Genomic DNA, 14,901 nt, shown 5'->3' with positions numbered 1-14,901 from the left:
AGCCATAATTTGCATTGAGGACATTTGACATCAAGAGCAATATTATTTCTGTTAATAAATTCAATTATTGACCTTTCGCCAAGCGCTAATGACACAGCCCTTAACCAAAAAAGATAATCAAAATCATTCAATTGAACAAAACATAGACATTGATTTGAATTGAAGTCGGGAAGATTTAATGATGAAGATACAATAGAACTTTCCATATCATCCAAACTGAAAAAAGCCACCCAAACAAAGAATATTTGAGACAGATAAATATGAACCTGCTCTGATACCATGAAGAAGAAAAGAAATAACATAAAAGATTTTTCATTTTATTCATTTTTTTATGTTATAGTCTATCACACACACACACACATTCACTCGAATTACATGTATCACAAAAGTAATTATAATTGTCAATGATATTTCTTCTAAGATAAAGCCTAAGAATGTGAAACTAACAACTCATAAAAGTAAGAATATATAAAATAAAATCATATCAGATTGGTAACATTATCATATTAGATTCATTAAATCAATTTTAACAATTGGTCTAATTGAGCTAAAAGATCTTGGATGATTGGCTGGTGATCTAAAAGTAAGAAGCGTACGTGATGATGTCTTTGCAATAAATAAATACATATAAACAAGAATGCATGACGAGAGTGTATGCATAGGATGAACAAAGTGCAAACACAAGAAATTTATGTCTTTTAGAAACTTGAATCACTTAGTTAAATAAAGCAAGACTGCAATAAACTTACAAAGTTAAAAGATAAGAAGGCAATGTCGATATCATCCTCTAAAAGAAAATGTTACCAAACCCAAACCCACTGAGATTTTGAGGTACCTTTTGTAAGAATTCATGAAACCTTTGCATTAAGAACAGTTTCCCTTTTTAGAGAAAAGTTTTTTAAGTGTATCTGTTGCTACTATATTAGCAAAATTTCCCACATAAACCTTGTACGGGGTCGTCAACAAATTGAGATTCATCTACTTAGAGAGAAGAACAAAACCCAAATGTTTATAAAAGGCTTTTTTTATGTATGTTTATTTTGATATCAAGGCCTCTAATTTCCTGTAATGAAAACACAAACATAAAAAGTCATTCAATAATTACGAAGTCATGTTAATAGAAATAAATGACATTGGTAATGGCAAAATGTCTCATTGCACTTATAACAGTACAAAAAAAGAAGTAATGCTTACAATGTCATTTAATTTCTTAATCACAACATTTGCATCCTTAATAGTTTTCATCATGACAAATACGAGTCGACGACTCATACTTGAGTACTTATCATACATAACATATTAAGAAAACAATAAGATAAGTTATTTAGAGAATAGGCATCCCAACACATTTGACTCTAATTGGGAGTACCAGAATTATGTTTTTGAAGCTTAAAAAAAGGATGATGCAAAATGATAAGTAGAGATGCCCATAGCTTTTCAACTGAGCGGTATAATGAAATATTAAATAATGGCGGATGCATAAACCTGTAAATGAAGTTGTACATTCGTCATATACCGACGTCGGGACATCGTGCTGTGCTATGCCACTAGGGGTGTGACGCAAAACCGGTTCGGTCGGGTTTTTCCCTCAAAAAAAGCAACCAAACCGAAAGAAAAAAAAAAAAAAAAAGAACACCCTGAAACCGTGATCACCGGGGACCCGGCCCAAAACCGGCAGGCCCGGTTCGGGTTCCGGTCCGGTATTTTTGGCAGTTTTTGGGCTTTTTTGAACCTTTAATAGGCTTTTAATGGGCTTTTTAACAGAATGGGCTTCTAATTAAATTTCCTGGTGTGGCTTACAATTAATTTTGCTAATATCTCATTTTCTTTGAAGATTCCAAATATATTTAATTTTTTACCCTTAAATATTCAATTATATTTAAATTATTATTATCAATCTATGTTTATTAATTTTTTTGGCCATTAAATATTCATTTATATGAAATTATTGTTAGTGTCAATCTTGACTGTTCAATATATTTTTAAACTTTACTAATATTTTCTACTTCCGAAAAGTAAATAACACACTCACAATCACACACCAATAAGTTTAAAATCCAAATTACAAAATACAAACCATTGCCTTCAAAGGGCTTTAACAAAAAAAGAACAAATAACATTATCTATATAAACACTCCAAGCCACAAAAAATAAATCTTCATGTGCACATCATCTCAATAAAAAAGCACTTCAAAAAGCATTGCACTTTGATTCCTGAAATTCATAATCTAGAAATTTATAACATGATAAATTAAATCAGAAGATATAAAAATTAAAAAAATATATAATATATTTTATACCATACGTTTCAATACATGCATCACAAATTCACAATTTGTGAAGTAATTATCATCCGTTTGCTAAATGCAACTTTCCACCAAATTCTACAAAATAAAATATTAAACATGTTAGAATAAAAAATGTGTTAATTAATAAATAAAATAAAATGTGTAAGTTTTTAAGAAAACGTTACCTGATTTCAAGGTTTTTGTAGGTTTCCTGGAGAATAGAGAACAAATAAGTGCTTGAACTGTTGCTGGAGATAGAGAACTTCGAAATTGGTCGAGTATACGATCACCTGTGCTAAAGGCAAACAACAATCTGCAAAGGAAAATCCCTAATGCATAGGACATTATGCATAAGAGTTTGATTCATCCACATGGATAAATATATGCATCTGTAAAACAAACAGCCTTTTGATTATCCCTACTGTTGCTAAGTGGGGTTCAGGTTAAAAGAAGTAAATAAATATGTAAATCCTTCCATAGTCCATACAGGTTCAATAAATTCATCGCTGAAGAGAGATAATAGCACACAATTGTCAAATGTTTGAAATACTCTCACCAAAACTAAGCAGCTCGGCTTGGTAGGGGTGGGGGGACTTTATCAGCTATCAACACCACAAATCATAAAATTCCCAAAAGAAATTCTCTATTATAATTATGAATTTCCTACTTGACAGGACAAGCAATCGAAAAATCACAAAATTATGAAAGGAAGAAAAAAAACCCATGCTGTCCATGAATTTCGTCTAGATTTACTTTACTCTCTTTCCCGAATATCTGAAATGAATGCTTAACTAACTTAAAACATAAAGTTAATAATCAAGCTTCCTATCAGTCGAACTATTAAATTTCCATATAATTTAAAAAAATAAAATCTATCAGTTTGCACCCTCCCCCGCCCCACACCCACAAAAAAAGAAAGAAAGAAAGAACCTCATGCTCTCAGCTATACCCAGAATGCATTTTCATTTCCTGTTTCCGCAACTAAGCTCATTTATAGAACTATTAGTGATCCATTCCACATATCAATCAATACATCAAGAAACAAAGAATAAACAGAACATAAACCAGAAAAAAAAAGAGTATAAAAACAGATAAAATAGGCCAACCAATGATTTAATCGTTAAATCACTCAATTATTACAGAAGTAATAAAAGCTCAGAACTTTAACATTCATACCAATAATTGAAAACCATCCAAAAAAACCAGACAATAACAAGGTTCACACTTTAAACTTTAACATTTATACTAATCAATCCATACGTTTAAACCCCCCCATAAAAAACAGTCAAACGCCTAGCAACCCCCATTGCTCAGAAAGATGGTAGATTCGACAGATAAGCACAGACACCATGATAGAACAGAGAGAAACTACGATTTGGGTTGGAATCAGAAGGACTAAAACTAAAACTCACTGGTTTTTGACTTTTGAGAGGTTGCCAGGAGCCGTTAGGTTATATTTGAAGAACGTCGGTCGCCGGTGGTCATGGGTCTAAGGAGAGTGGAGAGGAGAGGCGAGGCGACGGCTGGGCCTGGGGACAGGGGGTGAGCACGGAAGGTGAGGGGAACGGGGCTTTCTTTTAGCCGTGAGAGTGAGAAAGAGAATCAAAAGATTGAGAAAGTTTAATGTTCACTGTTTAGGGTTAGATTTAGACATTTAGTGGAGAGAACTCAGAGAAGAGAGCCAGAGAGCGGGCTCAGGCAGCGTGGAAACAAAATTTTTTCTATTTATATTGGGGCGGAGTCGAGACTTTTTTTTTTAAAAACCGTCCGGTCCGGTCCGGGTTCCGGTTTTTGGGCAACTGTCTTAAAAACCAAAAAACGCGAACCGGAACCGGGAATTTTTCTATATAATCTGAATCGTGCTTTATAGCTCGGTTTTATTTATTCGGTTCGGTTTTTCGGTTAATTTTTTGGGTCGTTTTTTATTGGGGTTTACTCGGTTTTTCGGTTTTTTTGCACACCCCCCTATCTGGAATGCACATAGTAGATTGCATTCTCTCTTTCCCACTTTTTCATTCCAACAAAGAGTTTATAATATTTTTAGAATTTTGGCTTAATTTTAAACTTTTTAACCATTAAAGTTTCTAGTGTTACATTTAGCTAATGTTTAAGATCACCGTAAGTGGATACTAGAGTTGGGATTATCAGAGACAACTCAGGTCCAGAGTGAGAATAGTGGAGTACTGCACCAACGACGTTCGTTAAGCTAGCAGCAAGTGGTGGATATTTATAATTGATACCAGGGCAGATAGGAGGGATGGATGGAGCTTCCAAGCGGGGGTCGGTCTGGGTAGGCGCGAGTGGCCTGTTAGGAGACGTTAAGAAGGCCAAGTGACATCGCGAGGTGTATATGTGATGGTGTTAAGAAGAAAGGCATAGACACAGAGGGAAAAAGGCTGAAGAAGGTTCGCATAAAAGACGCTAGTAGGGGTGACGTGTGGACAGAACTGACCTGATGACTCAAATTGGACCTTGGTAAGAGGATGTAGGGACCCGATCATAAAACCTGGTTGCAGCTTTGTTGACTTTTTCTTCTGTTAGTATATGCTGGGAACTAACCAGGACTCGTTTGATTTTAAAAAAAATCGAATTGACTTGGTCAAACCGCCAAGAACTCGGGCTTTGGACCGGGCCAGGTTTAAAAACTCTGATAAAGGAAAAAAGTGAGAACACGTTCTTTCACAAGGTAATAACATGTTATATTACCTTTTGACAATAATATTAGAAGTAGAGGAATATAAATGGATTACATGATAGAATAACAAAGTTGCTAGTCAAAGAAAAGGTAGCGGGAATAATGGTTGCTTTGAATGTAGAAACATCACCGAAAAAAATAATTAAAGGATGTGAACTGATTGGTAAATATAAAAATCAAGGTCAAAACTTATCCAAAATTTGGTTTATAGAGTAATTCATACAATGGGTTAATGTCAAAGATTTGGTAGATGGATAGATTCCATCCTTGTTGGGAATGTATTTTGAGATAAGGCTTGATACTTGTTAGGGGGGAATAAAAGAAAAGTAACTGGTTATCTGGAAGTTTGCTTTTGCTGTGAAGTCTTTAAATAGGGTTCATCAATGCCCATTTTATGATTTTGTACACAAATTAATGATCCAATTATTTGATATTGGGGGTTCCATGTTGAGTTGGGATTATCTAAACATATATTTTTGGCTTGGGAAAAAGGGCCATTTATAAAAGGATGTTTGCCTGGAAAATAATCACAATCATTTTTTTTTTTTTATTATTTCTTGAATATAAATCAAAGTTCAAACAACCTAATGGCTAATATAAAGAAATCATAGTTTGATTGAATCAACAACCTTAAAAAAAAAAATAAGGCAAATAATTAAACAATTGACTATGAACAATAATATAAACCAAGTTAATTACCATTAAATTCTAACGAAAAAAAAAATATCAAAACATCCCCTCTTTTGTATACTCAGCTAAAATCACTTTCAAAGTTTTCCCAAGAGAAAAACGAAAAACACATCAAGTTTCATCCTAAAAAAAAAAAAAAATTGTCTTTGATTTATGGTGATAATCACTATAGAATTTCCATAAAGGAATAAAAATCAACATGTGTTCCATGCTAATGTAGCTCATATAGCTCCTATCCATCTAATATCATGCTTTAAAGCATAATAACACACTCAAATATTGTTGGTTCATGTTAATATCTCATAATCCAATGGTTCCAAGACAATGATATTTGGTGTTTGGTAATAGTTAATAATAATAAACATTAATTTCATTCTTCCTTATTTTGAAGTATAAAATTATAGTGGAAGTCTAGTACCACACCATGCAAAAACAGTCCATATCGAGGGGAACTTAAAGCCTATATGATAATGAAAGTCTAATAATTAATATAAAAATGAAAAAGACAATAATGAAAGAAAGAGCTTTAAATTCTAACCAGAGTGTTTATTCTTGTTTTAGTGTTATTAATAACTTAAGATATATATATAGTTTTTCAATAGGAACAATTATTAGCCTTTAACCTAGATGGTTAAAGATTATTTTATACTTCTTGAACCTTATCCATTTTGATAAAGGTAAGAGGGACTGAAAAGATTATTTTTTGCTTGACAACATTAATGAATGATACAATATATCTTACACATAATTAATAAAAACAAATATCTCTTATATATCATTTAATAAGGCATTAATAAGATGGAAGTATAGCTGGCACTAGGAGACCTTTTATACATCTTAATATAGGATGATGAGTATTTATGATACAAATAAAGTCATATCCTAAACAAAGAAAGCGCCCATGGTCCATCGGATTCTGACGATCTATTGGACCTAACATATAGCCAAACTTAGATGAGATGGGTCTGATAGTTCCTCAGACCCACAGTATCTTGGGCTCAGCTCACGACTGAATCTAAATGCATTGGGTTTGATACTTTTCAAACCTATGATGCCTAAGTTTACCTAAGGATGAAACCCAAGTATATTGGATTCGTCAACAACTAGATCATTAGGTGCCTTTAGGTCACCCTTCAAAGGATGAACCTAAATATATTATGTCTAACAATTTGTCAAACCCATGTTAACGCACCTGAGCTCACTTCGAAGAGTGTACTCAAGTTTATTGATCTAGCAACACATCTAATTCATAGTACTTGGTTCACCCTGTTGAGAAATCCACATATATTAAAGTTTGACAAGCAATGTCAGTACTCACATACTTAGGCTTTAGCTAAGGGCTGAATCCAACTGTATTATTTCCGACAGCTTGCCTAACCCAGCGATCGCCTTGGGTTTCAGCTTAAGGGTGAGCTAAATAGTACTAGGCCTGACAACCTTGGCCCAGATCTAAGTACTAATCGGCTAAACTCTGTGTTAGAATAGGTTAAAACCCTATATTAGGTTTAAAGCTTTCTTAAAGCACAAATAATTTATCAAAAACAACTCATTAGTTCAATAAATTACCTAATTTGTTTTTTTTTTTTTTTCAGTAGCACCATACTCTTTCAACAATTTTTATAAGCTCTTTATCAGTTAGAGTCCTTGATATTTCTGACATACGCTCTTATGTCCGCCTCCGAGAACGAATATACAAGAAACTGGTGTTTGTTTCTTTTGCTATTGGAAGGAATGTCTGAGGGCTAGGGTTTATAATATTAGGTAAATGTGTGAGTTTAAGGATTTGAAAAGGTGGGTTTTTGACTGTTTGTTGAAACAGAGTTGTTTTTTTAGGTGTGGGTAATAGTAATAGGTAAAAATAAGAGATTGTTGCCATTTTTTATTAGATATTTTTCTTTGTAGAATAAAGAGGAATGAGAGGTTTTGTACTAGAGAGTAAGAAATAACATATCTGTTAGTTGGGTTTTAAGTTTTACCAATTTTGGCCCTAAAGGATTGGATTTTAATTTGTTACATGTTATAAGTGTTTTTAATTTGTTAACTTTAAAGTTATTTTTTCTCCTAAGACTTTCTCTTTAATTTGAAATATTCACATCACTTTAATACTTGGCTTTTTAAATCAAATGAAGACTATGATATGATATAAATGATATTGCAACTGATGTTATTTAGTGAATATGATTATGAAATAATATTTTATTTTTATTTTATATACGGAATAAATAAATTCATTGATGAATAAGGTAAAATGAGCCTGGTTAGCCTCAATTGAACTACAATAATATAGCATTTTTTTTTATTGTTTTAAGACATGAAAGATGAAAACAATGGAGATTTATGTTTATTTAGATAAAGATACAATTAGAGATATAAAATGAGATATTTTCATATGCATAATTTATTGAATGATTTTTGTATTTTTAAAACTAAAAATACAGGAAGACATGTTCATCTATCACATCACTATCTATGTTTTTTTATATCACAAAATAATAACTAAAATTATCAATTGATAAATATATAAACACTATTTAATATTAGAAAAATATATTTGTTTTTTCTAACTTTTAAAATTTAATAATGAAATTAGTATCTATCAAATTTATGTTTAAAATATGTCTTTAAAATTATTTAAAAATAAAATTTTAATATTAATTGATTCACAAAACTAATCTAAAAATAAACTTTACTATCAATAAAAAAAATACTAACACAATCCTAGATTCATGATTAAACTTTTTTAAAGGAAATTTTATAATAAAAAAATTTCACAGGACAGAAGAATTATAAAATTTTAAAATATTAAATTTGTTAAAAATTATATTAATAAAATAATTTTAATTGCATTTTTAAATATATATTTGATTAAAGTTTTCATAAGATGGATTTTTCCATGCAAAATAAATTAAAAAAAACAAGTTTTTATAAATAAAAAATATAGTATTATAGCTTTTTTTGTGTGTGTGTATAAAAGATCAAACACAAAAATTATAACCTATTTGATGAACCAAATAAGTTTTTCTATAATTAAAAAAAATCTTTTATCCAAATAATTCCAAGACCAAACATCAGTAACAACACAGGCCCACCCAAGGGTAGAAATAAATCACACACAACCCGAACCCAAGCCCGAAACCCAATTATCGGAATTAGGGTTTCTAGGGTTTTTTTTCCTCTCACTGACACTCCCATTTCTCTTTCTATATAAAACGCCGCATATATATTTGCTCTAAATCCTCTCCACCAGGGTTTGTGGCCATTTTTCACAGAGAGAGACCTCATTCGGTATCAATGGCTCCCAGGAAGACACCACAGGTAACCAGAAACCCAGATCTAGTCCGAGGAATCGGCAAGTACTCGAGGTCGCAGATATACCACAAGAGAGGTTTGTGGGCTATCAAGGCCAAAAACGGCGGTGTTTTCCCTAAACATGCCCCTAAAGCTAAAGCCCCTACCTCTGCCGAGAAACCACCTAAGTTTTACCCAGCTGATGATGTCAAGAAGCCATTGCCTAACAGGCGCAAGCCGAAGCCCACCAAGCTCAGGTGTCCACTTTTATCCATGTCGCTTTCTTTATGAATTCATTCTTTTGAGCTCTTAAATCTCTTAATCGATTTTGTAATTTTCTTTTTGAGTATGCTTCTGTATTAGAATGGGGTTTTGGTTGTGTTTTCTATTGAATATTTCTTTTTGAATTACAAGAGATTTATCGTGTAAGAAAGGCTGTTGATTTACTGATAGTTTTGGCTGCTAAATTCTTTGCAATGTGATTTAAGTAATGTTGTAATCTGTTATTTCTTTGCTTTTTATATGGTGTTGTAGGGATAGTGTTACTCCTGGGACTGTGTTGATCATTCTTGCTGGAAGGTTCAAGGGCAAGAGAGTTGTGTTTCTCAAGCAACTGACTTCTGGGTTGCTACTTGTCACTGGTTAGCTTGATTTTTTATTCCCTTTTATCATTTTTATGTTTTTTCCTGTATGACAATGACATCTACCCGCTTACTTTATACTGACTGTCGTGCCTGTGCTGTAGTGGGCTTGTGCATTACTGTTTTTGTTGGGCGAAAGAAATTATTTTATTAATCATCTTAAAGCTAGTGACCTGAAATCTGGATATGTGATTATGCTCGCATCAGTGCTTGGTTATTTACTTGGTTGATGTTCTATGCTGTTTTGAAATGGAAATTTAGTGATATGACTTAGCTTGGATGGTTTTGGATTTGTAAAATTTTGCGAAATAATTTGTATTGTAGGGTCTTGGACTTAGTATTGCTGTTATAACGTGGACGACGTTTTCTGTGGTTTTCCTGCTTAAAATTATGGTATTTGTTTCCTAATTGCTGCAGGACCATTTAAGATCAACGGTGTTCCTCTTAGGAGAGTCAACCAATCTTATGTGATTGCAACTTCCACCAAGGTTGACATCTCTGGGGTTGGCGTGGAGAAGTTCGATGATAAATATTTTGGCAAGAAGGCTGAGAAGAAGAAGAAGAAAGGAGAGGGCAACTTCTTTGAGGCAGAGAAAGAGGTGGGTTTTGCAAGTGGTTATTAGTTAGATTTGGTCATGTTCTATTGTATTTTCTCATGTTGTCCATTCAGAAATTTATTATCATCTCATCCCATGTTACAGGGCGAGAATGCACTCCCACAAGAAAAGAAGGATGACCAGAAGTCAGTGGATGCGCAAGTCATTAAATCAATTGAGAGTGTTCCAGAATTGAAAGCATACTTGGGCGCAAGGTTTTCTCTCAAGGATGGAATGAAGCCTCATGAGCTTGTGTTTTAAAAGAAAAATTTAGGATCGTTTCTCTTGAGCTTCTTTTTAATTGTATTTTGTTTGAACGTTATCTTAGCAGATGCACTCTTCTAGTGTTTTTGGCAATAGACAGCTACATGAACCTCTTATGAGGCAGCAATTGATTTTTGTTTCCCATTTTTCATTTCTTGGTGCAAGATTTTTCACGTTATTTGTTCATTAGAATTGTTAGTTGTGTAGCTTTTGCTGTTATTTTAGCTTTTGCCCTTACGCTGGTGGCTAGTTCTCTCTGTCTCTTCGCAGTCCCTTGTACCTTGCTAGGTGAACTCTTTCTTGGTTTTTTATAGCTTCTCGCTCAAAATCACAAACGCAGATTGAAAAGGGAAGCCAATCAATTCCACTAGCTTTCTCGCAATGATAGCATGGCGAGTGGAAGTAGGAACAGGAGAGCATAATTTCTCTTTGAGGGTATATAAATCAATCATAAAGATGCAGTTGGTACTTGGCATCCTATAACTCGAAGAAATAATATTTTATTTCTTCGTCGAAAATCTTTCAGGGATATTTCAAAAAAATCAGTTTTAATATTAAATTTATTATATTTAGAATCGTAATTTTAAGACTTTTAAGATTAAATTCCGTTTAAAATTTAATTTTTAATACTTAAAATAATTACAAACATAAAATTTCAATAAAATCTCAAAAATTTGAATTGTATAACTGTAAACAAAACACTAATTATAACTCGAACAAGAAGCGATTAGGGTAACGGAAAATAAGGAATTTGTCTGCTTGCAGTATTACAGCAAGCTGTCCGTTCGAGCTGGCAATCTCTTGAAGAAATTGCTGGGCACAGACGGTAGCTTGCTTCTAAACCTAGGATGCCGCAAATAATACAAACCAGCAACTAGAGCCACCACCCTGAAAGGAGTCGCATAGAGCACCACAGCTGCACAAAGACAGAACACAATGAAAAGACTGGTTGCTCTTGGATCTCTCCAACTGAGTAGAGACTGAAATCTCTCCCCCTGTGTTGCTATGTCACCCACTACAGTTTGGATCCTTCCTGCAACTCCTCTAAGCCTGTCATACCTCATTCGAACTATATCATGGGACTTAGAAGTTGGGAATGTGTCAAATTCTTCACCAAGTTCATCTGGGTTCACTGCTTCTGCCCATGAAAGTTTAGTGTCCATGTGAGGTGGATGCCTTGGTCGGAACCTGTAGTTCCATATTCCAATGAGGAACATGTAGAGAAAGAGAGTTGGGAGGATCAATTCTGGATACCAAATCAATATAAGAAAGAGGATATGAACCAACACTGATGTTATTGGGTTCCTCCATTGGCAAATGTCCCCAAACCAATGGCTCATAGAAAACAAACCAGAAACAAGTGACATGATTCTGAAGAAGTTGGCTTTGCTTCTTCTCATACTCCACGTGTGAGAATCCACATCTAACATGTACTCCACCACCTCTTTTCTCAGAGGTGGTTCAGCTCGGCCGAGCCTCACAGCTACGATATTCATGGCTTGGTATCTCAGATTGTCTACCTGATTAACTGTGAATGGATGCAAGTAGTGCATTTTAGGCAGCAAAGGTTGCCCATAGACATATATCATGTTAGCTAGAGAGAGGGTGGTGAGTCGAACTGCCAGTTGGAGCTCCCCCATTTTCTTCACACCGTGTGGGTGCAGAACAAGAAGTGGATAAGAATGTGTGTATGTCCGATAAGCTTCTAGCGTTGACAGTCTAATTCTTACCTTTCCAATTCTTGAATCTCGAGCTACATTTGCAGCAGTTGGTTTCTCGCCTCCTCCTAAATGGCAGTTGTCGAAAACTCCCAACGTTATCACTGTGCAGGGATCGTAAACTTCCCAAGTGTATTGCTCATTCCATTTTGGATTGAAAGTGTCAACGATTGTTCTTGTGCGAACCCATTTCTGGCCGTATTTAGCCACACAATAGGCATCTGTACTCCCCCGGCCATCTTTCATCTTCATTGGAAGAAGACCTTGTGCACCCAAGATTCCCACTTCTAATATCCCAACTGGCTGCTTCCAGAGCTGCCTTGCTGTTGGTCTTTGATCGCTGATGTACATTGTCGATTCATCCATTACATGGTATCCTCCTTCAAGACAAACTCTTAGATGAATCCGGCTTGCGAATTTAAGCTCTTTCCTCCTGTCAGCTTCCAAAACACCAAAACCATATTTTTCTAAATTGAACCAGCGAGAATGAACAGGCCGGTGATCTAGTCGCTTCTCAAAAATGTTGAGGGGCACGCTTATTTTCCCCAAGACATCATCTTTCAGAGGAGTCAATCGATCCTCAACAGTAAGAAAGAGCTGCTCCTCAAAAGGCTCAGCCACTACAAACACCAAATCTTCATTCCAGAGTGGGTTAGCTGTTCTAGTGGGGTGAATCTTTGTCCTGAGAACTTGATTTCCAACTTGAACTTTTACAAATACTTCTGGGAGGCGGCTTCTGTCACTTGGCACCACGTCTTGAGCTTCAATCACATTCACTCTTAGGTACCACAATTTTGGTGATACATAGACTTTTGAGCGCATGTTGAGTACACCCTCTCCATATACTGAGGCAGCATCAGAGTGCCATGCATCTGGAAAGGCTTCATCTGCCTGCGTTCCCATCCAAACCGCAAGCATAATCTCTCCTCTCACCTTTCCTTCTCCTCGTCGGTCCTCCAGTCTATACCATTGAGGAGCCAGTGGACTGTCTGGTGGAACTCTAGTTGGAACTTCATTCAAATCGAAAACTACCCTTCCAAGATAATCGTCTCTCCCCACCATTTCTTTGTCTTTGACAAAAACTTCCAGCACCGATGACTGTATTCGGTCTTTTGAGAAAGCAAATACCTGGTTCCACTCTGGGTTCATTTTCTTCTCGAAATGCCTTGTCCTACCCTTGTAGTTCCCAAGCTTTACCTCCACATAAGGATCGCAGCTTGCAGTGATGGAGCTCGAAGGAAGATCTTTGGCTTTAACAATTCGAACATATAGGTAGGATACCTGCTCAACAAGGTCATATGTGCTTGCATATCTCTCGCCATTCACCCATCCTCTTCCCCCGTATGCTCCACCACTTGGCCACCGTTCCCCTAACTGGGGGCCGGTGTCCTTCATGTTGAAGTCATCTAGATCACTTGAATGAGCTGATGGATTGGCAGCATGCATTGTGTAAGGGGCACCGTTTGGTAGTTTCTCCACCGATTGGCTGGTTTTCTGCAGGACTTGGTGTTTGTGTACGTGTTGAGTGGTATCAGCTCTTATTTTGGAAGGTTCTTTATTACTGTTCTTTGGCTCTTTTGCGGGAAAACCGCCACTAGTTTCAGAAATTGCAGAAATCTTTTTCCCAGGCTGTTCTGTAATAGCTTCAGAAGTATGAAGAATCTCTGCTCTAGGAAGAGCAGCAAGTGTGCTGCAATCACGGCCGGTATTTTCTGCAATATGATTAATAGTGGGGAGAGAAGAACTAGAAGGAGAGGTTTCTGGTGGTGGTGGTGTTTTAGATGGTGGAGGTTGTGGTGGAGAGGGAAGGGGAGGAGCTTTCGATTCTGGTGAGGTATAGATTTTAAGGCCAATTTCACCTTTGACAGGTGAGAAAAACCACTTCTTTTCTAATTGGAAAGTTTGATAAACTTCGTCACCTTTCTTGACAACATTTGAACATGGAATTCTAGTTCTACCAAGGAAGTTTCGGCCAGGAATTGGTCTCCTCTCGTTGTAAACGGAAACCTCAATGGATTGGTGATGGCGGTTTTTGGTTTCATCTAGATCAAAGAGAAGTTTTTGGTTCCAAACAGGGTTGAGGTTCTTCGGGATGGTTTTGGTTTTGCTTAGTTTGTTTTGGAAATCAACTTCTACAAATGGGCTAGCTGAACCTTTTCCGTCTTTGGGCATAAGGTCATGAGCATCTACTACTTCCACCACTAGCTTCATGCTCTTTTTCTGGGTTACTTTGCTGGTGTCGGAAGCTACAGGGAAGTGACTCTAAACAAGAAATCTGAAACTCAAAGTGGAAACAAAGAAGTTCTAGTCACCAACTTACAATATAAATGGAAGGAATAATTGATTGGTTATTTCTCACTCACAGTAGTAGCTTTGAATTGTGAACAAAGGAGCGCTTTGATGGAGAAGCTGCCTTTGAGTTTTGTAGATAGACTAGGTTGGCCAAGAAGAGCAAAATGGAGGGAAAGAATAAGCTCTATTTAGTCCGTGGATGTAATAATCATATGCCTATTTCTCCACAAATATTATATACTGTCGCCCAGATTGCTATGAAGAACTTGAAGATAAAGTTAAATGGAAATTGATTATTTTATTACTGGTTTCCAGATCCTTCTTGCGCATATTTCCTTCCCTTCAAAAATTTATTGATGCTTTTAGTAAGCTAACAAAGAATAACATTGGATCTTAATAGGATCATCTGTTGCATTTTAACAGTCTAAT

General features: G+C 35.4%; 2 protein-coding genes across 2 annotated transcripts; one reads left to right on the top strand and one right to left on the bottom strand.

The window, feature by feature from the left end:
• The first annotated feature begins 8,865 nt into the window (after window positions 1-8,865).
• Window positions 8,866-10,613, top strand: LOC118047097 (large ribosomal subunit protein eL6). The gene is made up of 4 exons (XM_035056292.2): window positions 8,866-9,218; window positions 9,496-9,602; window positions 10,020-10,201; window positions 10,304-10,613. Exons 1-4 carry the CDS (start codon window positions 8,965-8,967, stop codon window positions 10,457-10,459), a joined length of 699 nt encoding a protein of 232 aa, XP_034912183.1. The 5' UTR covers window positions 8,866-8,964; the 3' UTR covers window positions 10,460-10,613.
• Window positions 10,614-10,802: 189 nt separating this feature from the next.
• LOC118047127 (FT-interacting protein 1) lies at window positions 10,803-14,658 on the bottom strand. Its single transcript, XM_073407147.1, has one exon. It carries the CDS (start codon window positions 14,389-14,391, stop codon window positions 11,230-11,232), a length of 3,162 nt encoding a protein of 1,053 aa, XP_073263248.1. The 5' UTR covers window positions 14,392-14,658; the 3' UTR covers window positions 10,803-11,229.
• Between the last annotated feature and the right edge of the window lie 243 nt (window positions 14,659-14,901).

Source organism: Populus alba, chromosome 1 (assembly GCF_005239225.2).
Source record: "Populus alba chromosome 1, ASM523922v2, whole genome shotgun sequence".
Taxonomy (NCBI): domain Eukaryota; kingdom Viridiplantae; phylum Streptophyta; class Magnoliopsida; order Malpighiales; family Salicaceae; genus Populus; species Populus alba.
The sequence above is the reverse complement of the archived record's forward strand: the minus strand, read 5'-3'. Positions and strand labels throughout refer to the sequence as shown.

What these genes read in the sequence shown, in the direction of transcription:
- LOC118047097 (XM_035056292.2), top strand. Translation starts at nt 8,965, where the DNA reads ATGGCTCCCAGGAAGACACCACAGGTAACCAGAAACCCAGATCTAGTC. An exon ending in CCGAAGCCCACCAAGCTCAG is followed by an intron (nt 9,219 to 9,495) that starts GTGTCCACTTTT and finishes ATGGTGTTGTAG; the next exon opens with GGATAGTGTTACTCCTGGGA. An exon ending in TCTTTGAGGCAGAGAAAGAG is followed by an intron (nt 10,202 to 10,303) that starts GTGGGTTTTGCA and finishes CCCATGTTACAG; the next exon opens with GGCGAGAATGCACTCCCACA.
- LOC118047127 (XM_073407147.1), bottom strand. Translation starts at nt 14,391, where the DNA reads ATGAAGCTAGTGGTGGAAGTAGTAGATGCTCATGACCTTATGCCCAAA.